The 27895-nt window shown below is 44.1% G+C and overlaps 2 protein-coding genes and 1 long non-coding RNA gene across 5 annotated transcripts in view; 1 reads left to right on the forward strand and 2 right to left on the reverse strand.

The window, feature by feature from the left end:
* Positions 1-7695, reverse strand: part of LOC135917398 (two pore calcium channel protein 1-like) — a 51008-nt gene extending 43313 nt beyond the window's left edge. The window contains exons 1-3 of one of the 3 annotated variants that reach the window (XM_065450966.1): positions 7541-7695; positions 5396-5690; positions 2566-2648 (exon numbers count right to left, since the gene is read on the reverse strand). In XM_065450966.1, coding sequence (XP_065307038.1) covers positions 2566-2648; positions 5396-5690; positions 7541-7548 — 386 coding nt within the window. In that variant the 5' untranslated portion in view covers positions 7549-7695. Of the gene's footprint in view, positions 1-2565; positions 2649-5395; positions 5790-5834; positions 5903-7396 lie in introns of those variants that run through there. The other 2 variants (XM_065450965.1, XM_070521812.1) reach the window with 2 other exon arrangements.
* A 703-nt stretch (positions 7696-8398) lies between these two features.
* On the forward strand, positions 8399-22346 carry LOC135917402 (UBX domain-containing protein 1-like). The gene is made up of 10 exons (XM_065450968.1): positions 8399-8672; positions 8777-8830; positions 9468-9568; positions 11358-11472; positions 12306-12437; positions 14626-14745; positions 16198-16269; positions 19211-19361; positions 20938-21118; positions 22132-22346. The coding sequence occupies exons 1-10, from the start codon at positions 8620-8622 to the stop codon at positions 22173-22175; spliced, it is 1023 nt and encodes a 340-aa protein (XP_065307040.1). The 5' UTR covers positions 8399-8619; the 3' UTR covers positions 22176-22346.
* Positions 22347-26009: 3663 nt separating this feature from the next.
* Positions 26010-27680, reverse strand: LOC135917427 (uncharacterized). Its single transcript, XR_010569272.1, has 2 exons — positions 27384-27680; positions 26010-27319 (listed from the first exon to the last, which is right to left on the reverse strand). It is a non-coding gene; the product is annotated as an uncharacterized lncRNA (long non-coding RNA).
* Positions 27681-27895: the final 215 nt, after the last annotated feature.

Genomic DNA, 27895 nt, shown 5'->3' on the forward strand with positions numbered 1-27895 from the left:
CCTTCGAAACGCCAGAACTCTATCGACTCAAAGGAGTTGACGCGCTGCTACACGGCACTTTTGAGAGGCCGTTGAGTGGTTCCGGCGTTTCTCGCCAAATTGTGTGGCGTTGCGTATCTTTATTTTCGTTTTCATGTTACAAAAAGTTCAACAACATTAAAACCACTTAAAAACACTATAATTTCTTTTATGTTTGTTTATAGATTAAAACAATTGTTTATACATTGCCTTACATGTATGTTTAGTTTTTAAGTTGTTGAGTAGCGAAACTGCGGCAACGTTTGCGTCGCTACACGTCGCTGTTGTCGAGAGTGTGTGTAGTTCGCGCATATCAAGTGGCAAAAATACTTTATTGAGTAATGGCTAACACTCGTATATAGTATTTTTAGAGCATTTTTGTTTGATTTGTTCTTTCTAACCGTGAGTTGGAGCACACTATGAACGAGAGGGCATGTTCGCGCCGTTTCCGTTTCCGTTGCTCAAAGGCCATCGAGATTTCAATAGAGTTGTAAGGTGCTCCGTTGACTCGATAGACTATTGACTCGGCGGCCGTCGAAACCGCCCGTGTAGCAGCTCGAACTTGACCTTTGAGTCAACTGACTATCGGTTGGAAGGCCTTCCAAACGCCCGTGTGACACGGGTATTAGTTACTGGGGCATACCAACTTGACCATGTTCTCTTTTCTGCTGCTCAACTATTTTGCAGAGCTAGCACAACTGCTGCTGGCTACACTAAGCTGTCTAAACACCACCACAAAATCACTGGTACAGGCAGTGTGCAAGAATAATCAGGGGATCTGAGACATCCTATACTAAGACAAGCAACAACCACAAGGAGTCAAGAGAAACCAGTACAGTGTATGGACAATAACTTACTTAAATTGCATTGCTACTGGACAATTAAATTTTAATATGGAATCACAAAGGCTCCCAGGAAGATTGAGGCTTGAAGTGCTCAACAGCAGTCAAACAATGGAAACCTCAAGCTGCACCCCTGTCTCTGTGCCCTTGTCAAATGACAAGTCCCTTGTCGAAACATTTGCTCCAATTCGAAGATTTTCTTGTTTGCCTGCTCTTAACATACAATGTAATATTTAAAAGCAAATTTCCTCTCCTATTTTCTTGGCATCGTCATATGCTGGCTTTTTACAGTTACGATGCTTTAACATGTACCAAATCTTGAAGGCATCCTGCAACTTTTGAGGGCCCATTGTCTTTCTTCTTTTTTAACCCGTGTCTCAACATAGTAGCTAAAATGCTGGATTGAAGTCGCACCAAAATATTCCCAAATATGCAGATCTGGCATTATTTGCAGAAATAAGCCTCGATTTCAATTTCCAGGAGGATGAAGTTAGATATGACGCCGGCCATGTTGGCACACTGACAATTTTGCCCTGCAGGTGACATGCTGGTGACAGGCTGAGCTTCGAAGGTTAATGTCAAGATTTCAATTATTGAAATTATATTGTAGTTACTGTAGTCAGTGACAACGTGAGACTCCAGTGACAAATACACCGCTGTTCCACTAGAATACACATACTGTATACCCTCTTCATCCATGCTGTGGCAACACTGCACTGATGACCCCATAAAATTAACAGTCGTGCATTTTTGACAGTCAAGTTAGGCAAGCATGAAGTATATTGCTGAAATGAACTGAAAACACATGCGCTTGCTGTGTTTAGTTATAAAGAACTTGCGCAATGCGTCAAGCTCATGTATGCAGCTTTCTTGTTGTATTTAGCAGTAAAATTCACCTTTCGAACATTCTAACACTGCAGCAAAAACTGGCGCCAGCTGGGAAGTTCCATATATTTGCGGGCTATTGTAAATTGTGCTGTTCCAGAGGGCTTAACCGAAGCCCTCTGGGAACTCTGTAAACATAAAAAGTGTCTACAGCTGTTCCAGCCAATTACGTCATGGTGGAGGTGAACCTCATTCAACATCACTGGCTCTCGGGAACTGTTTTGGTGCAGTGCAGTTTTGTGAGCAGATATTGTACAGAGTTCTTAAGTTTAAAAAGATAGATTCTGGGGTTTTACGTTCTGAAACCACAATCTGATTTGGAGGCATGCCATAGTGGGGGACTCCAGATTAATTTTGACCATCTGGGGTTCTTTGACGTACACCCAAGGCACAGTACACAGGTGTTTTTGCATTTCACCTCCACTGAAACGCGGCCGCCGTGGTCGAGATTTGATCCCACGACCTTGTGCTTAGTAGCACAATGCCTTAGCTGCTACGCCACGACTGTGGGCTGAATTCCTAGGTTGTGACCAAGTACAGTTTCAACTTCGTTACATGCTGCAGTGAACGCTTAAAAAGAAAGGGCATGTAACAAGGCCTTCCCTAGGCAATGAAAGGACCTGTACTAAAGCGAAGACGCATTACAATAAAGTCACATCCAACACAAAAATAGACTTGTATCTAATATTCCTCATAAACATGTATTTTTTACACGTTAGAATTGGCGAGAAGCATTTTAGATTTACTTCATTATAATTTACGGTCATTATATCTGTGCTCCACGGTGTTCAAAATTAAGCCATGGAAAGGTTATACAGACCTGACTGCTTTCTCAGTCATCTTGAAATCCGAATGATAGCTCTCCATGGCATCCCTAACGAGTGCACTTGCTAGTATTAGGTCCTGAAACAAAATTTGAAACAACAAAATCAAACTGATATGGTTTTGCGTGAAAAGAACTCTGCTGGCTGACAATATATATATATATACTATTTGTGTGTACAAGTACTGTATCAGTGACAAAATGCACAAGAAAACACCGTTGCACCAAATTTCTCAGAAGCAACCTCTAGAACACTGTTGCTTGTTGCGTGGACACCAAAACAGCAAATGATATCTGAAACCTGTGCTGCTGTGATGTGCTGGAGATGAGAGTGGCGTGAAAAATATTAGGAGGTGGTTGGACTGATGTCCCTGAGCAGCGCAAGGTCTTTCATGAAGGCGCTGGAATTGAGCACCCTGTATTAACTTTGATCGTTTGGGCTTCTTTGATGTACACCCAAAGCACATTACTCGAGCATACTTGAGCATTCAGCTCCCAATGAATGCAGTCACGTGGCTGAACATTGAACTTGTAAACTTGTACTTGTCAGCAGAATGCCCTTACCCATCATGTCACCAAGGGTGAGTAATATGAAATTTAACTCTAATTTCCAATGTAACGTATATGCTAGGCTGAATTTGATAACTCAATATGCTGATTTAAGCACCGGAAGCTTTTTTCAACGTATAGCCTATAAGATGTTTTTGATATGCTAGAATGAGTTTGAAACAGTGGACATTTCAACAAACTAATTACTAGTTAATTCGTTTGTACGAGGATGAAAATAATAAGATACTATATCAATTACCACTAAACTCGCATACTGCTAGTGAAATTCAAAGTCAAATAATAGTTAATTGTTCTACAAATGTACACTCCACAGCTAGAAATAAAATAGAATGAGTTGTTCCAATTTTCTTTGATATGGAACTGTGAAGTGCACAGACTTCATGTAGACAGGACAGTATACAAGCTCAGTACTCAAGCATTTCAGCATTCTGCCTCCCATTATTATGTGGCCACCTTGAACAGGAATGAAATGCCCCAATGTCGTGCTCAGTGGCAGCATCAAATGAACACGGAAACTTGACATCGAGATTCGGATATTTAATCTGCATGCATTTGTAGTTTCTCTGCATTGAAAGACATCGAGGACCAGTGACAGGAACGTGAGCAGAGGTGATGACTTCGAGAAGCCTTATGTTGAGAGACACAAAATTTAATACTGGCCTTACTTATCATACAACTTAGCAGCCATACCACAAAAACACAAAAAAAGAACATAAATGACACATACGCACAAAGCCAGCTAAATTGCAAGAAACTCATCAGAAATGCTCAGAAGCACAGAGCTGCTGTTAAGTGTATCCTGACATAGCAAAACAGTTAAACGAGTGATCTGTTTAAATACTAATTCTCTTAAGATTGTCCTTTGATTATCAGCCTATTTTGGATGATTGCTATGTCACATAGAGCTAATAACTTTTATTAACCCAAAGTCTAGTTCGACTAAGCAACTTCAAAGTACATAAAATATATATTTAAGAAAGTTTTATTTTGGGGTTTTACATGCCAAAACCACAATACGATGATGAGGCATGCCTTAGTGTGGGACTCCAGATTAATTTAGGACACCTGAGGATCTTTAGTGTGCAACCAATGCACGGCACATGGGCATGTTTTTGTTGCATTTTGCCATAGAACTGTGGCTGCTGCAGCCAGGATTTGATACCGCACCCTCGTTCTTAGCAGCGTAATGCCAAAGCCACCACGCCACCATGGTGGGTAAAATAAAATGAATATATATATAGTGGCCGAAGTAAGACTTTCAGCTTTTCTTGAATTAACCAGAATTTTGAACAATTCAAGCATGGATTATCGTGTGTTGTTTGTGTTGTCTTCTTGCTGCCATACCCAGCCTACCCCATCACGATGGCATGCCTTCTGGACCAGCAGGATAATGGTGTGCAGTGAAACTGGGGAGTCTGATCCAGTCCCTCACTGCAATGGCAACCCCATGAGCAAACAGAATATCTTCAGGATGGAAATATATCACTGTGACACAAAAGGAATCACTTAGTCATAGCATTCTAGTAGAGCATTCTTTAAATACTCTATTTACACTCCTTCAGTGAAAGTTGTGTATTAGTAAAGATAAGGGTGAAATGTTTGTTTTTCATCCCAAAATTATGGCACTGATGGCATCAATGTGATATCACAGATGGCTTGTCATCTTTATATATTTGGCTTATCTCTATGCAAGCTAAATTTTCCGAAAGCTGACAGGTCAGGCTGAGTGTGCCTACCTTCAAGTGCAATGTAACCTTTATTTGTAAACAGCTGACTAGACCAAGTGGATGCTGTTCAAAATTATGACTCCACAAGATGTAGGTGTAGAAGCACCCATATCCTGCCTTTTGTTCTCGCATAAATTTCTGACTTCGTCGCAGCCTAGGCTCAGTGCAAGGCCAGCCTATTTGGAAGACCAAAAGCATAATCTCTGAGTGTAGCTCAGCTTGGAAATGGTTGTTTGTAATGTGAATTTGTAAGTTGTTTACAATGTGCATTTTCTGAAATGCATTAGGTTACTTCTCAATGCTTTTGTGTTTCTGAGGTGCGGTGAGGCCAGTCAAGCTACCGTAATGCGGCATTTTCCATAGTATCGTTGCCACTGATGTACAAAATTTCCATGCACTGGAATGATAAGAGTAATCTTTAGGCTAACAAGTTACAAGCTTTATGTTCCTCTTTGCTGCTCTTTTAATTACTAATTTCAAGGCTGTAATTGGGGAAGCGTGCCGTCTCCCCTTCACACAGCATTCCTTACCCTTTCCAAAACGGGGGCATCTTCGCCCACCCTGAGCTGCGCCAAGGCATCCTTCGCCTCCAGGTCTATGCCCGTCTGCTCCCCATCCTTGCGGAAGGTCACCGTCGGCTCTCCACGGACATCCACGTCGGTCTTCTTGTCCTGGAGTATTCGGTCACGGACGACTGCATCGAAACTCGAGTAGCTTCCGGAGGGCGTGTTGTCCTCTGTCGGGGATGCACTGTCGCCCGGTGGCTTGATCACAGCGGCCACCAGGCTCAGCCTCCGGTTCAGGGCCTCCGGCGCCAAGCTCACCCTGCGGCCAAGGAACAGTTCGGGCGGAATGTAGCTGTCGCGCCGCTGCGGCCTCACGCTATCCCGGCGAACTCTGAGATAGCCCTCGGGTGGAAGCAGGCTGCCCCGACGTGTTGGCAAGGGCAAAGGAAGGCCATCAGGTCGCAGACTCTCCCGGCGTGCCGCGACAAAGCCTTCGGGGACGAGGCTGTCGCGGCGAGTGCCGGACATCATCTGCGACTGAAATTAGGATGCAAGCAGTGTGCAGCTTAGCCATCAGCATATTTAACTTGCAGACAAGAGACGGAGCTGGGCATGCTTAGATGCAACAAGAGATACAGCACAAATTAATGATTAGTGTGAAGTAGCAAGCAGACAAAAGCAAGCATGCGAAAGCAATATAACAGGCATGTGTCATGCAATTAGCACACTGTTAAAAAAGAAGTAACCACATAAAGATGGTAGTTTTTGATGATAAAGCAACAGGTTTTGATCAACGACATTGGAAATCAATGCTGTATTTAACACACAGACCACAATATGAACATGGTAGCACTACCTGGGTTCGTACATTACTGAGAAGGGTAGAAACCAACAGATCTATAAAGTGCCTGAAAAAGGTGAAGGTGAAGGAGGGCACAGCATGAGTGCTGCATGTGAGGAGTGTACCATCAACAAGTTCGACTTGAACCATTACTGGAATAAGAGAGGACTAATTTCCATCAGCTGTGTCCGCTGTTAACAACGTATAGTAAATTTTGTTACAGACTATATATATATATATATATGCACACTGCGACTGGAGTTAATTGGTTCACATCTTCTACCAACACATAACAAAACATGCCTTTCCAGCATCATCACGTAAGGCATGGTGCATTTTATCACAAATATTCAGACACCTGCAACTACTGAATATATAAGCACTGAGAGCAGATGAAAGGAGCTTCATGCTTTATGGCATGGCCAAACGGAAACTAGCGATACTGCAGATGCATGCTAGATGCTGTACAAAAGGCAACATGCCATTCAGGGTAATGCGGGCTTCATGAAGCACGGCTTTCCCATTTTTCTATTGCCAGCACATGCACGCATACACATTTCCATGAGAAGAGCAAGGTTGAAAACCCCTACCAGAATCATGCTTCGCATCATGGTTGATCGATAGCTGGTGGTGCTGGCGGGCCAGCAGAAACACAACACAAGCGCAATGTAGCACTGGAAATAAGAGAACAAAAACAAGAGAAAACCGCCCGGTGACTGGGAATCGATGACACGACGTCGTACTATCCAGAGATTTGGGCTGCACTTATGCTCGTTACGTAGCGCGCGCGCGCGCGAGACAGTGTACGAAGCGTGAGTCGCGTTCCTTTTTTCTTTATCTGTTTCAGTTAGGCGCAAACCACAGGTGCGAGCCGGAGTTATAGGGGCATGGGAGCAAGGGCATGTCAACGTATATGACGGCACGCTTCCTTTGTTCGCACCGCGTATGTGTCAATGCTTGCCGAGCACTCTCGATACACATGTGCATTGGCGTCGTGGAGTAAGGTCGTCACGGTTTCGCCACTGCATCGAAGGTCCGCCTAAGAACTTGCACACCTAATTCGTACGAAAGTCGGACAATTAAGCGAAACAGCTTACACCGTGGTAACAACAAACACAGAGACGCATTAACAAAAACGGACAGTTAAGTACGACGTTTTGTTTGGCAGCGTCGGCGTTCACTACCTGTTGTCGGCAGTCCGTGAGCCGATCGGTGGAAGCGTCGCCACCTTTCCATCTCGGAGACGCGAGTACGATTTGAACATTTCTTGACGGAGTATCTGTCAGGATTGAAGGCGGGCACGACTTCGGGCGCGCGTTCACAATCACCTCTCCATTGCACGGCCGCTGACCGCTGCTCCGTTCCGGACGGCCCGGCGATGGTTCAGCGCCGATTTGACAGCTCGGCCTAGGCCACGCCAAGCTGTGTGGACACCGAAGATGCGGGTATCCACCCCCTTGGAAGGCGGCCAGCAGACCGCCACCAGCGGCGCGCACCGGAGCGGATGTGGTTACGCTCGGACGCCGGTCGCGCGGAAAGACGCTGCGTGCATTTTGCATGCGACCGCATAAAGATGCGCGCCAAGTACGGGCAGATTGACGAAGAAAATAAAGCAGCGATAGAAGATAACGAGTCGACGCTGTATGAGGGCGGTTTATTCGTACAGGAACTACATACTCGCAGGTCGGGCGGTCTGTGTTCACATGAAGGAAGACTACACCGCACATTTGCGGTAAAACTCGGTACAAGCAAGCGCATTTCAGTCAATCGAAGCTACGTCGGCTCCGCCACACTTCAAGCCCCATGCGTTACTTAATTCAAAGCACAGCATTTCATTAAGGCGTGAGAATTGAGACACTAAGACATGTTTAGTTGCTATAATAGCAGTTATTTCCGATCACACGTAAGAATGCTAACTATAGTTCATTAAACTGCTTAAAATTTCGCGCCGTTTTGCGCTGGAGGGTCCCAATCGCGGTTAGAACCCACGTTAGAACCCCGTCCTGGGAAACGAGAACCGAAACTATTATAAACACGCGAAGTCAGCAACTTGTAATTATAAATAAATGTATCTGCGTTCCAAATAAAAAAATAATGCATATTTTAAATACTATTAACTTCTACATACCATCATAGCCTGCTAAGATACTCATTTTGATTTTATGCGCGAAGTACGAAATGAAACTTCACCGAGGAAGCGGCATCGGCAGCACGTTGTTTCAAGCCAGCGCGAGCTGTCGCGCGAGGAAAAGTGTTCTCTGGTCAAGCCTTTTGAGCGATTTTGCAAGCTGGGGCGAATTTTGTACACCGTGGTTTTGCGTACACTTATGCGTTAGTATCGCGTTTGTTCTCTCGATCATTCCGCTGTGCCTTTCGCGAAGACCGACAACCTCGGAACGCCTCCGTCATGTCGGCCATAATAAGCATCCTAGAAGAGATGGGGTTCTCAACTGAGAGAGCGTAAGTCCACTCCACGTAGTTTTCTTCACTACAGCAGTGATGATTTGTGTAATAACATCTGCCCAGCAGCTTAGATTCCGTTTCGTCTTCTCGGAATCTTCTAGGAAGAAGGCGGTCGAGGTCTGTGGTGACCAGAACGTGGAAGCCGCCATGGAATGGTGAGTTGTGAAAGCGTTTAGATTTCTTACAAAACTAATTGCTGCGATTTTTACGTGTCTTGCCGTTTTCGTGGGCCGATACCGAAGATAGCGCAGTCTAACGCAGCAAAGACCGTACAATGGTACGGTACCACCGTGAGGTGGTACAGTGAACGTTCTCGCATTTTTCCTTTATGACATCTAGTGTTTTGAGATGCTGTCGGATCTGTGAACGGGCTACTTGATTGGCATTCGCCTTTCTTTCACATACATGTATACACAGCTTAACATATGTACACAAAGTGATAAAATGAGGTGCCGTCGTCGATAAGCTGCACATCTAATCGAAGACGCCGACGCCGTACAAAGGCGCTGCGCGGGGCTCTTTGACTTCTGAACTGTTCCTTGAGGAAGTGGTGCTTGAGGTACCAGTTGGCTCCCGCGTACGGTTACGGCGTGGTGGTAAGGGGGCATCATAACCCACAGTGCCACAAATAACCACCTCCCAAACCGTGCTCAACGCATTCTGAGATAACAACATGGGTTGGTTCACAATTTATCCTCGTATAGAGAGCATCGCGGCAGATCGCGCGCGTAGTTTTGGAAATCGATGGTTGGCGGTTGTTCACATTTCAACTTTCTGTCGCGCTGTTTGCAGGCTTCTAGCGCACGCAGACGAACCGATGGACACCGCCGACCCGGCCGAGCCCGTGCCCAAAGCGCCCGCACCGCAACCGCAGGCTGGGGGTGCGGCTGCAGGTGAGGATTCTGTAATGTGATGGCTCGTCCGGGCTGCTGTGATCTGTCGATGACGTGAATTGCGTTTAAATCACCCGCCTTGGTTGCTTAGTGCCTACGGTGTTGGGCTGCCAAGCACGAGGTGGCGGGATCGAATCCTGGCCAAGGCGGCCACATTTCGATAGGGGCGAAATGCGACAACACCCGTGCACTTAGGTTTAGGTGCACATTAACCGCAGGTGTGAATAGCATTGGAGAAATCGTATCTCCCTGCCTGACGCCTTTCTTTATTGGGATTTTGTTGCTTGCTTTATGGAGGACTACAGACTATGGCCATAGGCAGTGAGGCACTGGAAGTCATAAGGGAATACATCTACTTAGGGCAGGTAGTGACGGCGGATCCGGATCATGAGGCGGAAATAATCAGAAGAATAAGAATGGGCTGGGGTGCGTTTGGCAGGCATTCTCAGATCATGAACAGCAGGTTGTCATTATCCCTCAAGAGGAAAGTATATAATAGATGTGTCTTACCAGTACTCACCTACGGGGCAGAAACCTGGAGGCTTACAAAAAGGGTTCTACTTAAATTGAGGACGACGCAACGAGCTATGGAAAGAAGAATGATAGGTGTAACGTTAAGGGATAAGAAAAGTGCAGATTGGGTGAGGGAACAAACGCGAGTTAATGACATCTTAGTTGAAATCAAGAAAAAGAAATGGGCATGGGCAGGACATGTAATGAGGGAAGATAACCGACGGTCATTAAGGGTTAAGGACTGGATCCCAAGGGTGAAGGGAAGCGTAGCACGGGGCGGCAGAAAGTTAGGTGGGCGGATGAGATTAAGAAGTTTGCAGGGAAGGCATGGCCACAATTAGTACATGACCGGGGTTGTTGGAGAAGTATGGGAGAGGCCTTTGCCCTGCAGTGGGCGTAACCAGGCTGATGATGATGATGATAACCGCAGGTGGGTCAAATTTCTGGAGTCTCCCACCACGGCGTGCCTCATAATCAGATCATGGTTTTAGCACGTAAAACTCCATAGTTTATTATTATCATTTTTTGTTTAAATTGAAATTTCGAGCCTTGCGTTGAGATACCTGCCATGCTGTGTTGAGAGACTAAAAAGCAAAACGTGATACACGCCTTGTTTTAGCTTGTAGTCTTGTTGGCCAGCATCTGTTCAGCAGTTAGTGCCAAGTACTTGTCATGCATTTTGGCTTCATGGTGTGTAGCTTGTGTTTTGAAAGCTGGTGAGCCCTAAACCCAAAAACCCATGTCAGTGATTTTGTGGGTGCAGAGGCAACTTATTACTTCTGTCTGCTCTAAGTCACTAGAGGAAGTGGAGAATTCAGGAGTGGTCAGGCAGCAGCATGTAACATTACATGGGATGGTGACACCATCTCTAGAGCCCTCTTGTAAGTAAATTGGTCAGTTAGTATAAATGTCACAGGTCAAAAACAACTACACAGTAAAACGTGTGGAGTGGGGCTTATGTCGAACAGCTTGCGTAGCTTCCGGGGCATTGCTTGCAATGTGTGAAACAGAGTATCCTCAGTGAGATCGAGCCACACGTGGCAGCACTGCCGCTGTGTTAGTGTCCTTACGGAGCAATCCGGACTGTAAAGTGTGATTTTGCTGCTAAATTTGAGTGAGAATGGTACTGTGCCACGTACAAAATCCTTTCTTAGTGTTGTAATGAAGAAAAAGAAAAAGTGGGTCACTATCATTACACTGAGTATATGTACGTTTCCAGTGTACATGTTTGATAGCTAACATTTACCGGTGGCTTCCTCGCGATGCTTTGTTTTAGAGTCTGTTAGCCACACTGCGGAGCATAAAGACCAAGCAGGAGAAGCCAGTAAGGGATCTGTATCTGAAGCAGACGCAGCCGCAGCAGCCTCCGCCAAGAGTTTCAAGTGTGACGAGTAAGTGGAACAAGAACATTTGTTCTGCCTAGTTTCGCATAGATTTAAGAAGGCAGTATGCTTGACCATAAAGAAGGCTGTCAGTTGTGTTGAAAGGTAAAACTGGTTGGGTGTGTGGCTAGTTAACCCTTTCTGTACTGCGTTAAATTATGAAAGGGGTACCAAATTTTCCAGACGTTCCTAGGAATCTGGACTGTGCTTGTCATTGTCTGTATTGGTACAAATTCTGGTGGTGATAATACTTGTCAGCAGGAGAGAAAAGGGTTAAAATAGTTCTGACAATATTTTTGCCTAGTTTTTATATTCATTTAATGGATAGCTGTCAATCCAGTAATTATGCCATGGGGCCTTATTTGAGGGTGCAACAAATAGCTAATTGTGCTAGCTTTTATTGCGACCAGCTCAAAACTTGTGCCAAGCGTGAAGTGGCTTTGTACATGAAAAAGGAGTCGTTGAAACCTGATGTGGCAGTCTGGTAGTACCAGACGCCACTGACATGTACACAAACACGCACACACACATACATCTGACACACATACACACACAAAGAATTTTATGAGACAGTATTTGTAGCATGAAAGGTCCACTGAATCAACATCGGGGGGAAAAATCTGGCACATGGTAAGAAGTCGGGAGTGCTAAAAACTAATTTTCAAATATTTAAAGCCACAAATAAGTGGTTGCCATGTTTTACATTTCCAGCTTGTGCCATGTTAAGCTCGTGACATTCGACAAAGATTTCGAAATAGCGAAGTCAGCCAAACCTCCTTTGTGTAACTCGAGGTGCTGTGTGTAATTCTCAACAAACCGTGGCATGTTCTACCATGTTTAAGGTGTGGCAAGCTCTTCAGGAGTTCACCAGAAGTAGAATTCCATGCCGTCAAGTCCGGACACAAAAGTTTCTCCGAGTCCGTGGAAGAGGTCAAGCCACTTACTGAAGAGGAAAAGCAGGAACAAGCAAGAAAGTAGGCTTGCTTGTTTTTCCCTTCCTGTATTTTTATATATACTTATTTTTATTGATATATAGTTATTTATTTACTCTACATTTTTGCACCACAGTCCATCGACTACTTATGTTTAAAAGTTAAAGTTCACACAGTTTGTAATATGCATCATTTAATTTTTCAAGGAAGTACCGACAGGAAGTTTTTATCTTGCCATTATTTCTTTATTAGATAGCTGTTGAACCACTGTTGACAATATGGAGCCTGAATTACTCGAAAACAACAGATAATTGCAACAACTTTTAATGTGACTGGTTTGAAATGTGCACCAAGTTCAGCGTGGCTTGGGACATGAAACGGAGGCAATCAATGTCACCGTAACCTGATGTGGCGGTCTCGTGGTATCGGACACCACTGATTCGTTCGCACACAATGTGACTGTACTCTTCATTTCCACTTATATATATAGGTCCTAGATTACCTAGAGTCCTTCCTAGACACATAAAACACAAGAGCTGATCAATGTGCATAAAAACGAAACGTTATCACACTTGAAGGAAGACGTCCGTTGACAGCAATAACAAGATAAATTTCTGTGCCCCACCATAAAAGAGTTGCAGTTCGTTACAATTGTTGCTCACCTTAATGGCCAACTTTACTGTGAGGATTTGGTTGCTGTGGTTTTAAATAAAACATCAGAAATAGGTGTAATTTAGTTTGTTGTCACTCATTTGATTACAGTAAGACTTTTTAAACATTCTAAGGGTTGTGCGAATGTTAGAAACTTGGGATACAAATCAAATAGTTTCTGGCATTCAGCTTGTATCTGATTCGAGAATTCATTATTCAAAGTGGTGAAAATTTTACTTCTTTTGAGTATATAAGAGATAGCAACGCTCATTGTGGTCCTGAAGGAAAGACAAGGACGGGAGTGGGGAGTGTTTCGTGTTGTTTTGCTACAAAGCTGCAGTTGATTGCATATGGGCACCAGTTAATACTTTCCAGCCATTCAATAAGAACAGCTCTCATTTAAGGAGTCCATATATAAATTTATATCAAATCAAATTTCTGCCTGTCTCACCACGTTTGCATTCACATAAAACGATGTGCGGTGGTGTAGTATCACACCTCTCATCTTTAACAAACAGAACACTGTAGATGTATCGAGATGCTGTTCCTGATTTTCATTACTGTCATTGCCATGGTGTTGCAGGTAATTACAAGTATTATTTTCTTTTTCTTATTTACAAGGTCCTGTTAGCTTGACGTCTGTTTGTGTATGGTGCTGAAGGCATCTGTCAAATCATAGATATGAGCCTTATTTTTTGCGGGCTCTACCCAGACTTTATATTTCATGTTGCTTCAGAAATGAGAACATGTTCGATTCGACATTCAAGGTTTGTTTTTCTTGAATATTACTGTTAGATTTGGTTCGGAAATTTCACTATTCAAACGCCCCTGGTACAGTAGACTTTGTAAGTTCAACATGCATTTCTATGGGCCCAGACCTTGGTTACTTCGATCCTAGATTGGCCTTCACCAAATAATTCGAGCTTGAAGAGTCAGCACACATGACCCCAATAGCGAAATCTTTAGTGGCAGCAACTGTCTCCGCGGGGCTTAGAGGACAGTGAACTTGTTGAACACACGTCATCTCCCGTTGAAAATGTGCATCTTCAGCGTGCCCTAGGATGGTTGTTAAGCAATAATGGTAGTTCACAATGTCTGATTGCGTATTAGCCTGATTCTAACAAGCACCTTTTTCTTTATTTTTCAAGAAAATGGGGCTGGAAATTTCTCGCGTTGTGCAATCAAATACGAAACCAGGTAACACAAACATGCTGCGGTGAAGCGGACTTTAAAAATTATTTGCAGTGAAGCTGGTTTAAAAGAACTGGCTGCTATTGTGCAACACACATTGGACCCTTGCCCATTTTTCTTGCTAAAAAATCAGTTGGTCTTTAGATTTGTTTTGTTTAGGAGCTTCAATTTCATTTCTACGTTAGTTGTCTACTTTGGACACATTAAAAGTGGGCATGTGTTACGATTGGGCAAACACTGCCGAATGAATTGGCAGCTTCTTATGGCGTTTTTCTGAATCTTGTGTATTACAATGCATCAGATAATTTGATCGATTTCAATGGTCCTGTCTGGGTCGGATTAACGAAAGTCGCCTATTCTGTTCGACCTGTTCTTTGAAACTACTCAGGTTGGAAGAAAAGATACGGCAACGGCGGCTAGAGCGGGAGGAGAAGGAGAAGAAGGAAGCCATCGAGCGAGAAAAGGAGCGCCGGAAGTTTGGCCAGGAGATTGCCACCACTCGGCAAAAGTGAGTTCCACCATTGTGTTCTTTCTTTCTGTCTTAAACACCAAAGAGGTGTTCATGTCGCATTGCGTGAAAGCGATACAGCTGTGCTAATAGCAAATCCAATTCTCGTAACAAGATGCAATTGTAATGTCGTAGTGATGGTGATAAAATTGGAGTGGCGAGGAGATTGCCACCACTTGACAAAAGTGCTAAACAAGAATTTGCCAATTTCATGCACTTTCTTGAGAAAGAACTTTGGAGTTAGTGTTGATCTGGTCTTATACAGTGGGACCTCGTTGATATGTTCCTTGCTGTTGCATTTTTCTGGCTGCTATGTCACATTTTCGTGGTCCCAACCTAAAGCCTATTGACTCCTATGCGTTGTGTTCCCATGTGATATCTTGCCATTCTGTAATGTTCCTACATCTTTCGTTGTGATTGAATGCTGTGGTTATGTAAATTTAGCAGTGCAGAGGCTCAAATTCATTCTCGCACGTTGCCTTGAAGATGAAAAATGTATACTCGTGGTTAAGCCTGTCAAACCATACCCGTGGCCCCACCTCGAAATGACTGAAGTAGGTGATCAGCAGTCTTAATAAGTGTATCTCGGCAAAGTTGGTTTTTGGCTGGTTTCCTAAAGTCAGCTTCGCTGCTTTACGTCATATTATGCAGTGAAGCATATTAAGAATGGAAAGGGGCCACTGTTCTGGAACATAGTATGTGTCCCTTAATTATACAGATGTGCATGAGCTGTCTCCCATTACAGTGCAAGCACCGAGAGGTCTGATAAGTAATAACTATAGTGGCAACCATTTAGAACTGCTTCGGCGTGGTGATTTGCGGCCTTTCTCACTGTGGCATTTGTGCTGTGCATTGAATGCAGTGCATTGCCATAGCAATTGGCTCATGTTGACACGTAGGTGGAGTAAGTGCTGGTAGAGAGGGTGTGGGAGGGAGCACTGCGACACCAAATGCTGGGTGTTGTTGAGGGTTCAGCGAAGTCAGTAATTGGGCGAGTTAGTGGCCAATCATCTTGGCAGAAGCAGTGCCGAGTACACTATACAAAAAAAAGGAAAATAAATGTAATAAATGGAAAGATTTGTCTTCTTCGTTTTTGTGTGTGTGTGTGTGTGCGTGCGTGTGTGTGTGTGTGTGTGTGTGTGTGTGTGTGTGTGTGTGTGTGTGTGTGTGTGTGTGTGTGTGTGTGTGTGTGTGTGTGTGTTCTGTACTGGGCACTACTTCCCGGGTTCCAAGATGGTTTGTTCAGGGTGTGCACAGAAAGAGGGTGCTAAATTTATATATTCCGGTGGAGGCCTGGGTGATGTGTGGTAATCGCAAATAGAGATTGGATGCAGGAGCACTTGTCACGACATTTCGGCTTGTGGACCAGCACAGTGGATGTGTCGGTCACTGTGGTGTCCAGACCAGAGTGCATGGCACTAAGTGCTGTGATCTTCCTTTTTGCCACCCCAGGATCGAGGAACAGGAAATGCTGAAGTTGGCCGAAGAAAAGAAGAGGGAGAAGATGGAAGCCATGCTAGCAAAGTAAGCCTTCTCTTGTGTTTATGTGCACTTTCTTTTTCTTTCTTTTTTATTTGTTATTTTTTTAATCATATTACACCGAGATTGACAAATGACAGCATGCAAAGTGCTTGTTGGGGTATATGCCACAGCCTTTCTTCTTTCTTTTTTTCTCTCCATGCCTTATTTGTAGATGCCTTATTTGTAGAACAAGTCATTGACCATAGTTAAAGAAAAGGTTTTTAACAAATCTGTACAGATTGTTCACACTGTATCGGTCACTAAAAGATCCGAATCGTGTGCTTTACAGAAAAACAAATACAGGAGATTCTACTTAAACAGAACTCAAAAAGATGGAATAATGTGTTTAATAATAATAATTCAAAGTTTCGTTTAAATGATTGGCACAAAAATACCGTATTTACTCGCATAATGATCGCACTCGCGTAATGATCGCACCCCTGAATTTTGTCGTCAAAATTCGATTTTTTTTATTTCCCGTGTAATGCTCGCACCCCGAACTTGCCGCAGCGATATGTCGTGTGCCAAGTCTAGCTAATAATGATCGCGCTTACAATCTGTCGAATGCTACGCGAACAACTCGTCTGCACGCACCCAACATTCTTAAGCAGATGCCTCATTTCATTACTTTCATCACTTTCCGATCTTCCATGACAAAAGGAGGTACAACCAAACTTGCCTTTATTATGGGTAGGCTTTATAATGGTTGTGGTCAACAAAAGCAAAAGAGGCGCCTTTCGATTCTTTTCATCTGCACTCGTGAGCACGCAACAAATCGCGCGCGGCAATGATAGTAGCCACGTTTACACGGATACGTTAAATGTGTACCCTATTCATACACCGACGCTTGTAACACAGCTAAGATATTCGCCCACCCTTAGCGGAAACGTGCCGTGTTAGGATAGTAGTGAAGACAGATGCCGCAGTTTCCGCAGCACGCCGGCCGTGCGTTTCTGTCACTGTCAGCTAAGTGCGCCCATCTGTTTCTGTCCCCTCAAAGTGGACATGGCTACGTTATTGCCGCAAACTTGTTGATATTAACGATATTATTCATCACTGATACGGAAGAAACTGTTTCAATGCACGTAATGTACTCACGAGAAGAAAAAAAAAATCGCGTTCGGCGCATTCGGCTTACTCCGCCGGCCGCCATTTTTGTTGTGGTGTCCCGCACCCGCATCCCGCAGCAAACGCGGGACGAAAAAAAAATTTTTTTTTCGCGCGAAATTTAACCCGCGTAATGATCGCACCCCTGAATTTGCGTCAATTTTTCTGGCGAAAAAAGTGCGATCATTATGCGAGTAAATACGGTAAAGAACCATCGTTTTATTTGAAGAGAATGGAGTGTTTTTATTTTACTGCAGTGAATAAATTGATGTTACTGCACTCTTCTTTGACTATCGTTGCACGTGTGTAAGCCATAGATGTCCGTTTTAGATGTAGCCTCTGCGACCTCTTTATTTTTTTTTTTTCTGAATTTTGCAACTGATGAGAAAGTTGGCACTTTACTAATGCTTAAACCATGAGAATAGTACTTCCTCCATTTCTTCATGTTGAGATGTACTCATCCAGACCTTAAACATGCTGCCATTGCCGGCAGCCTTTATCTTCCATTCACTTTCATTATCTATGAAAAGGAGGACTTGCAGAATGTGAAACTTTGCCATGCCTCACATCTTTCAGGCTGCCCATTTTTGCAGCCACTGCTGGCGTTTTGTGCTCTTGCTCCCGTACTGGCATCGTCACGAGGCATGTTACGTGGAAAGCTGAGCAGCGTGAATGTCACATAGTAGCCGTTAGATGCTGCAGCATCGCAACTGCTTGACTGATTGGATTTGATTGACTGTTCATGTTTTGTAAGTGGTATAACGACTTATTAAGTGTGCAGTAATTTGGCTGTAGTTCCATTTAAAGGTGAAGTTCAGAAAAATATGTGTTCTGTTTAACATTATGCCTTTGGCTGGCCAACCACATGCGGTACTCTCGTTCCTTTTTATCCAGCATTTCCGTTTAAGTGAGTTTTATGTATGCATTCCGCTGTATACAAAACAAAACATTTCATGCAAAGCAAAACTTGACCCTTTACTTTAGAAGGAGTAAGGTTAAAAAGGAAGAATTCGTATAGGTGGCATAAAGCGATACAGTTTGTTCCAACATATGTTGTTTTTCGTTGCATGCCAATTTTGCAGCCCAAAATATCAAGCTGTTAAATGAGTACCCTTTCACGATGCTTCTTTTTCCAAATTGCTGGCATCTTTTGAAAATAAAATGAACGTTTATCAATAATTTCTTTTTGTTGGCTTGTTTGACACTGTAACATATTAAATAGCACTGTGTACTCTAGTTTCGAAACCCCCATTTTAAAATTGGTAAGTGTATTTCAAGAAATTATGTAGTCATTGGCAGTACGTTTAGGTTCACATACAGTTGAACCTTGATAGAACAAAGCCAGCAAAATTGGCAATTTGCTTCGTCATATTGAAATTTGGCCTTTTCAAGTAAATAAGTACAGTCGCTGATGGATATTTCTTACACACGAAAGAGGCCGCACAATTTTCCAAGTTATCGGGCAGTCAGAAAAAGCAAATCTAAACTAGAAGAAAAATCATTTTGGGGCATTTGAAAATTTGTAGCAAAAGATACGGTTCCACGCCATGTTGTCAATATCTTCACATTGGCAGTACGAAGTGAAGCCAGCCATGCCTTAGTGTCCACTCCACCCCCGCGGCTGTAGTGAGACGCCAACGCTATCATGAAAGGCGCAGGGGGCGGGAGTGAATGCTTGGTCTGCCTCTCGCTTCAACGGGTCTCCGAAACTCTAGATTATGCAATCTCCACTGATAAACGCACAAAAAGACAGTTCACATGTTGCCACGCCATCTTGGTACACTCGCATCTAAATTTCGACTTACCCCTTTCATTTATCTTTCATTGCATTCAACAGAAAGAAAGTACTTGAGGACATTGAAAGGGACAAGTTGGAGCGGAGAGAGAAATTTAACATGGGAGGTCCTCCTCCTCCAAGCGTGGTCAAGCCTGCCGCTCCAGTTGCACCATTGGAGCCAAAGAAAGAGTACGACCAATGCAAGCTTCAGGTACATTGCTTTTAAGCGTACTAATCTTAAGAAATTTTGGTGTGGGTCATTAGCTGATTACTGTTTCTACCCAATTCTAGCCCACGCTCTTTTCCTTTTTTTTCGAGGAAGTGGGTTTGAATATATTGCCTGCACGTTGCATTTGGACAAGAAGGCTATTCCGTGTTTGTGGCAACGGCCACAGTCTACCGTGAGAGCCAGCTTCATTGCCCTTGTCACCACAAGATGGCATCACATCCAAGCTTCTTCCATAGGATTACCAAAGCTCATTCGTTCAAATGAGCTATTTTGCATGCTGTGCTACCAGAAAAAGAGCCATGTCGTTTCCTCAGCATTCTGGAGACCAAGAAAGATTGCAAGACAGATGAGAACGCTGACAGTGATGAATGCTGCCATAATTATTCGAATGTAAGGCGGGATTTGTTCTCTAGAATCCTTAGCCTCGAAGTCGCCCCCACCTCACATGCAAATTTAGCCTTTAAGTGTGGCTTCACAGCAGTGCAAATTTCTCCACTTAGTGTTGTTTTTATGGCCGCAATGCTGTAAGTCACACTTTAAGGTGAAATTCGTGCTGCCATGAAGTCACACCAAAAGGCAACATTCGCATGTGACCCGCATGCCAGGTGTTCAAGCTACCTTCCCCTCTGTTTAATGATAGCTGTTTTGCATTTTGTCTGTGCAAGTAATTCATTGTTTTGGCAATCCCCCGTCGAAACTGAATAATCAGTCTGCTACTCTATATCGCCTTATATTAGCATGCATAAAAGTCCCCCCCCCCCCCCCCCCCGCCCCTCTTGGGGCCCCAACTTCACTGTTGCGTTATAATCGTGACCTCGTTGTAATAGAATAAATACGGTACATAGAAAGATAAGTTGTGTGTACTTTGTTATTTTTTTTATTTCTGATTGTGAAGGTCCAATGCATGCTACTTTTCTGTTGTTGTAAAATTGGGCGTGCATTAGACTCGAGTCCACATTGTTTTGGTTTGCACACTGATTATGAGAGGAATGCACAGAAACGGCATGCACATTAAGATCGGATAAACACGGTATCTGCTGTTGTGGTCTGGGGCCTGCAATGATTGTGTATGTCTGCAGAGAACTTAATGCTGCCCTGCATTTCTAAAATTACGCTTCCTTGGAAATTTAGAAACAGGCATTAGCCCTTTAAACTGTCCATCACAAGGTAACTCATCGTGGACATTTCACAATTTTCGCACATGTGTACACGTGCAGTTTCTTGTAATTCTAACAAATAAGTAATACACAATGACTTATGCTATTTCTTTTTTAATCAAGACTGCCAAAATGCACTAGGCATTCGTGGTGTAATATTTAAAAAGTGGCACCATATATGCAGCTCTAATGAAATTCCACCCTTTGAAAAACAATTTTGAAATTTATCATGGCAGTTAAGGGGTTACTAACGAAACAAGAATCGTTTAGGCGGCAACCACAAAGATTAGACAAATCTGTGTGCTAGACATCACATAGTAGCTGACCAGTCGTGGTGCCAGGTCCCCCACCAGTAAATTTAGCGGGAAACTGTGAATTCAGAATGGCATGTGATCTTTCAGGTGCGCCTAACAAACGGGCAGACATTGACGCAAACCTTTGGAGCCCACGAAGAACTGGCAGCTGTGCGACTCTACGTGGAGCTGAACAGGACAGACGGGGACTTTCCTTTCACGCTCATGACCAGCTTCCCAAGGAAAGTATTCACCGAGGAGGACTACAACAAGCCCCTCAGCGCCTTAGGTGAGGCATTCTAGTGAGAATGTAAATTGATGTGAATTAATCTCAACAGACCCATCAAATTTGTACTTAACAGAGCACCTTTTAAAGTCACTTCATGTTGTCAACTGATCTGTTACAATTCTGAAAAAAGTACTACATTTACTTAGAATACAAAGCGAGGTTTCTTTTTTTTCCCCAGAATTCTTAGCCTCTGTCACCCCCTTCCTCTCCTGCCATATATGTGTGCCTGATAGATTCAGTAACCGTTTCAATAGCTTAAATGTGGCGACAAAGGCATAGTCCGGTGAACCGAATTTTAGCTGGCAAAGTAAATTGGAGATCCCGTCATGGTGGTGTGGTGGCTTTGGCGTTGCACTGTTATGCCCAAGGTGTGGGATTAAATCCAGGCCACAGCAGCTGAATTTCGATGGAAACGAAATGCAAGAATGCTCATGTAGTGTACAATGGGTGCACGATAAAGAACCCCAGGTAGTGAAAATTAATCCCTTACTATGGTGTGCCTTATAATCATATCATGGTTTTGGCATGTAGAAGTCCAGAATTAATTTTTGTTATAAATTGTAGCAGCGAAAATGGGTGTAGTAAGCAACACGGTCAAAATTAGTCCGGGGTCCTACGTTACAGTGGGCATCGTGATCAGATTGTAGTTTTGGTGTGTAAAGCCCCAGAATTTAATTTGTTGCAAATTTGTTGCAACTGAATGTGCCGTTCAAAATCACTGGCTTAAATTTGTATATTACAGTATGTGCACAAAAGCAATTGGAAGTTAATCGGAGTAATTTTGTTAATTGGTCAATTATGCATTTTGGTTTCCATTGTCATTAACGTCCACCTCTGACTAATACAGATCAATATATACGTTTGTGCTGTATGCAACAGATGACATTAGGAATCCCGTTTAAGTTAAACCACCTACTACTATAGTAAAAAGCCTGGGTAACTGCAGGGCTTTGTAAATGATGAAGTCATAGTTTCTGATAATTCCTTCTTTTATTTCTTTCGTTTTCATGTAGGCCTCGTTCCATCTGCAGTGGTGATCTTAACGAAAGCTAAGTGACTTAGCTGGTGTGCAATTGAGACGACTACAAGGCAAGCAACTTCGGAAGCCAAATGTGCTGCTGCAGTGTGCCGTCACCGAGATTTGTATATTAACGCTTGACTGTGCTGTGCGCAATAAAACTCCAGTTCCTGTCGTGCTTCAGGAAGCATGGCGGGCATTTTTCCTACACACATTGTCTACCTTTTCACGCTCCTCGTTTGTCATGTCTGCGTTTTAAACAATGCATTGAAGAAACACTTTTGCAGTCGATGTAGCTGCAAACTCCCCTGAAATTTGTGTAAATGTGACAAATTTTGCCTTTTTTCTAAATTTTACACATCCTGTTCCATATTCTATAGAAAGTAAATCCAGCTTGATGAGTGAGTGAGTACAGACTTTATTTGAAAACAAGGTGTTGACGGATGACATTGTTGAAACGTTTTCAATTAAGAGATGCTACGGTGGGGCAAGGATGCAAAAGGTTAGTGCGGAAAAATTGTGTGGGTGCCTGCCCTCTAGTGGCAGGAGAGAGCACACTGTGCTGCCCTCTGGTGGAAATGCGAGAAGCCATGTACAAGCATAGCCTCCTAATATACTAGTACTGTTGATATCTTGCAATGGTGAAAGTATGTACTTGCTTCGAGCAAGTTTATTCAGAAAAGTTATTGAAGGTAAATACTTTAATAAAGTATCCCACAAACTGCTTGTCCTCGGAGCAGAGAGGTCATTCTGTAATTGTCCAGCCAGTGGAAACTTCCAGTTCTGCTGAGGTACTGATTGGCTGGGCTGGGGTTCCAGTGAGAACGGTGTGCCCACAGCCAGTTTCCTTCTTGCTGGTTCAGCTCCAGCCAATCAGCAGTGGCCGAAAACGACACTCCACTAGGTGGACACTTAGTAGCCCCACCCCCAGACCTGAAATAAAAAAAGTGCTATTACTCCTACCGTACCCCTCCTGCCCCCCCTTGTATTTTTCGTATTTTAATGTTCGCAGGTTGGTAGGTCTGTATCAGTAATGCAGGGCCTGTATTCACAGAAAGCTGTTTCACTAGAATTGTTTGTAACAAGTTTCCACCAACAATGATGCTGGACGTACTTATTAAAGGTACACTAAAGGGAAATAGTCAATGTCAGCTGTTAAAATACCATTCCACAAACGTCTCAGCGCTTCTTTCGTGCCAAGAAGAGGCAGTTTACGAGAAAATTGCATCTGAAGGGTCTGCATACGTTTACCACAATTCAAGTCACCCACCCTCAAGTGGGGACTGGTGACGTTGCGTACGCCATCACTGCCCTTTACTGCTGTCGGTGAGTAAAATGGCGGCCGACACATGGCGCTACTGCTTTCCGCGCAAAACACATACGTGCGACCATGGAGAAACCGAGCCAAGAACAGCATTGGATTCGCCACTGCAGCTGACCTTGGTTAAGTGGCGTGGACCATTTAGGAATCCAGCAACATCACATGGACGTGGCATTCTCTCCTTCTTGCAGTTTGTGAGAGTTTCGCAAGCAAGCAAAACCAGCACAGCGCTTCGCGATGATAAAACTACTGAAACAAAAGCGCGGGCGGCGCATGGGGGAGAAGAAAACCTTTCGACCAACCGCATCGTCGTCAAGGGTAACCTCAATTAGTTATTGTTAGTCTATCTTCTGCTCTATATGTTATGTCCTCTTCAAAGTCAATGTTTCTGGGAGTGCGCTCAATGTGCACATTGTGTTTACTACAAGGAAGCTCTTAAAGGGACCCTGAAACGCTTTTGACGATTTTCTACCAACGTACTGAGTCGTTAGAGTAGGTCCTTCTGATCATTAATTGACACATCTAAGTGCTCTGTGTAAAGCGTGTAATTTATTATAAGGTTTTAAAAATGCACATCGCTGCCGATCGCAGCGCACTGCTCGGCGGAATTTTAAGCCGCCCCTACCCATATGACGTCAGTGGGGCGAGCTATCCGATTGGCTGACCAGGGCGCGTGATCTATAATTTTTCCGACTTTATGGTAAACAAATGATCTTCGTAATAGTTGGAATGTTAGTTAATTTGTTTTTATAAAAAGAAAGTAGCATAAAGAGAATGCACAAGAACAATTTTTCAGTACACTTAAGCACTTCCGGCACACAGCAAGTGTCGTCTGCTTGTGTTACAACGTACTCCATTTTGACGAGAGCTCCGCGGTCAGAGTTGGTCTCAGTCTTTTTGCGAGCACTATGATTCGACTTTGTTGCCTTGTGGACTGCAAACGTAGCGACTGGCAATATGTCAAGCTGCGACATCGTGTCCCTCTGCAAGGCAGCGTACGAGCGAACTGGCTGCTTCGTATCGGACTGCCGCTATACGATCGGAGCCAGGATTTGCGCGTTTGTGGCCGTCACTTTACAACGGAAGATTAATAACGCAATAGCGTTTCGCGAGTCCCGTACTAGGGCAAACATAAGCGCAAGGGGACAGGGTCTGGCCGCTTGACTGTGCCGTAACGGGATGAGCCGAGATGAGCAGAAGGGCAAATTTGAATGGTCTGCATGGTGCAGCCACCTGGTGGCATAGAGCTCAACCATACACAGTAGCAGCAACGAAGCGTATTCTTCTTTGCTGCTGGTGCGTATTTTTCGCAGGAGTGTAATCATCAACACGTCGTTTTTATAAATGTTTAAAATGTTTTACACTTGGTTAGAGCAATATTAGCGCTTTGTTTGGCTGGTTAAGCGCTGCGCCAACAAGTGTCTGGACCGTGCAGACTGATCAGGCCGCTCACGTACGTCTGCGCCAAAGTTCCTTCATCAGCTTGAGTTTATGCCTCCAGTCATTTGCCGAAATGACCAGCTTGCCTGTGGTTAGCGGAATGCCAGACACGTTCGGCGCTACGACAGAATGCTCGCAACGCACGCTGCTTCGATAGCTCTCGCTTGGGGTCGACAGCCAAGCGGCTAGCGGAGAGGTTTCGCGCTGGCGGGGGCGGGCTCCAAAACAACCGGAAGTGACGTTGCATCGTGACGCAGGACCAGTGAAGGCGGAGCTTAGCCCCGCCCGCTCGGCGAATGAGTTGAGGAGGAAAAGCGTGGCTGGGGAGGAGGGTAACTTCTAATCGCTTGTATCTCCATTAATACGTAACGCTTCACTTAAATTGTGGTGCGAATGTTCTACTTAAGCTGTACCCTACGCGTCTACAAAATTTGTCCGAACCGTTTCAGGGGCCCTTTAAGGGCTACTTTCCCCGCTATTGTGTCCGCGTATAGGAAAAAATCCTAAAGGTAGTGAAATGCCCGGCCGACCTGCGGTGGAGGTGATGCAGGTGTTAAGCACTCCCAATGTGTGCGTCGATCCTAAAGGTGATGAAATGCCGGGCCGACCTGCGGTGGAGGTGATGCAGGTGTTAAGCACTCCCAATGTGTGCGTCGATCCTAAAGGTGATGAAATGCCGGGCCGACCTCCCAAGTAACCACGGATATCCGGGCGACGTCCGACGGACGTCCTTTCTGGATATTCGGGATGTCCGTGGGATATCCATGAATGTCCGACGTACGTCCGAGGGACGTCCCTGGGAAATCCAAAGGTAATCGCTTTGGCATCCGTAGTACGTCCGACGCGGACATCCAGCATGGACATTCAGGGGACGTTCAGGATATATATATATATTCATATATATATATATTTATTCACATATATATATGTGTGTGTGTGTGTGCGTGTGTGTGTGTGTGTGTCTTCCCGGGGATATTCCAGATATACACATGCCTTGAAGCGACAATAGTGGCCGGGACACATTCAAGCACCGGACCATTATATATATTACATTGGTCTAATGCTTGAATGCATTCTTGTTTTAAATAAACGAGAAATGAACTTACACCAACTTCCAAATACAATTAAACGTTTATTGTCACCTTATACATATACATAAAAAGACCAATAAGCAGATATATGCGTACTGTTCAAAGAACAAATAAATACACGGATAAAGAAGAAAACTTGCAATTTCAATAGCACAACAACAAGGTAGAGCACAGCAGAACAAAAATACTTATTGCCCACCCTGCTTTGACATTTGAGTTTGCAGCATGGAATAAAAAGAAAGAGCAAAAACACATCAATTAGCATTATTAAGCAGCGAAAGCAACAGAAATGACATGAAGGAATTAATCTTGACTACATCACTTCACTAGCACTCTGCAACACGGGCACTAAAAATGACATTAACTGGCTAATGCCTTAAACTTTAATGTCATTCGCGGGGTGCCACACGGACATGCTTAATGGTATTGCAGCTTAAATGTTATTCGCGACGTAGTGCGTTCTCGTAAGTCAACTTGCCGTCAAATGCGTACTCTAGTTCCCAATGTCTCCACATTCTGACGTGGCTAAACGAACTATTAGTGAAGAACAATCAATATATTCTCCACTTTCTTTAAACAATAGCTCTTTCTCGTGGCGTAGTGCGTTCTTACAATTATTAAAACTCACTTGGCCATCGAATGCGTACTCTCGTTTACAATGTCCCCGCCGTGGCAGTAGTGACCATATTCTCACGATATTAAACAAACTTGTAGATAAAAACAACTAATATATTCTTCACTTTTTTAAAAGGAGCTTTTTATTTTCGTAGAGATCAGCAGGCGATCTTGCCGCTACTGACGGCTACAGCTCTGATCATGAGCGCATTAGCCAGGAGAAGCTGTTTGCCAGGAGAATCAAAGGGCGCCGATGAAGAGTCCGCGGTAGGTAAAGCAAACGTAGACTCCGGGGTCCTGCTTACCAGAAAACCCGCATTGACTTGTGCGTACACCTCTCCTAAGGGATCCTGTTCCGTTCTCACAGCGAAGTGAACCATCCGAAGCGTCACGTAGAGTATATCCATCAGTGAAGCAAGGCACATTGTCCTTAGTGCGCGTAGTGTCACAACCACCGTCCTGAACTTCCGATGTCGCCTCGGTGCAGCGACCAGCATCACAAGGCGTGCAAATGTTTGCAGGGACAGCCCGAACGCACATGTTAATGCATGCGTGCGGGGTATGCGCGCCACTGCACAGTTCTAGAGTTGCGAATTCTCGAGCTGTTGACTGCTGGCTGCCGGTGCGAGATCCGAAGTCCTCGAATATCGTCTTTGTTTCCAGCGACGCTCTTTTTCGCGCGTGCGGCTTCTCCCGCAGTCTAGGCATCCTGGCACCTGTGAAGAAAACAAATTTCATTACCCAAACGAATTAAAAAAGAAATCGATGTAGCTGTCATACCTTGGTAGCTGAGTAGGAGACTTCGGCAGGCACGGAAGGTGACAAACGCTGCTCCGCTGCCCTTAAAACGATCGCAGAATAAAAAATGGCGTGGCGACGATGGCTAGAGCTTGGATTGGATTGGATGACTGCAGCGTTCTGCTTTGCCAAGGTTGTAACACTTCCACGTGCATCTACGCAAACATAAATAGGTTTTTAAAATATTCTATTATTACACAGTGAAATATTTACTTATTCTGGGAATATTCGGTATCTGATTTTCGAGTTTTTAGTTTCTGCTAAAGCTGTCGGCGCCAGAAAAACATAGCCTTTGAGACTACTGTCAATGCATGGCGGCTCTGACGCATTATAGCTTTCGTAATCGCTTTCAACGCACGCAGCCACCAAAAGCGTAGCCTTTGAGATTTGTTTTTGTTACCTATAATGATATTATTGTATGCACAATTGAACACTGCAGACAACTTCCTGTTTTCAGAAACCAGCCAAAAACAGGCGCACACAGGAAACACGAG

Source organism: Dermacentor albipictus, chromosome 7 (assembly GCF_038994185.2).
Source record: "Dermacentor albipictus isolate Rhodes 1998 colony chromosome 7, USDA_Dalb.pri_finalv2, whole genome shotgun sequence".
Lineage (NCBI taxonomy): Eukaryota > Metazoa > Arthropoda > Arachnida > Ixodida > Ixodidae > Dermacentor > Dermacentor albipictus.

Coding starts and splice junctions, on each gene's coding strand:
- LOC135917402 (XM_065450968.1), top strand. CDS start 8,620: ATGTCGGCCATAATAAGCATCCTAGAAGAGATGGGGTTCTCAACTGAG. Junction 12,438..14,625: donor AAGCAGGAACAAGCAAGAAA/GTAGGCTTGCTT, acceptor GAAACTACTCAG/GTTGGAAGAAAAGATACGGC. Junction 21,119..22,131: donor CAAGCCCCTCAGCGCCTTAG/GTGAGGCATTCT, acceptor GTTTTCATGTAG/GCCTCGTTCCATCTGCAGTG.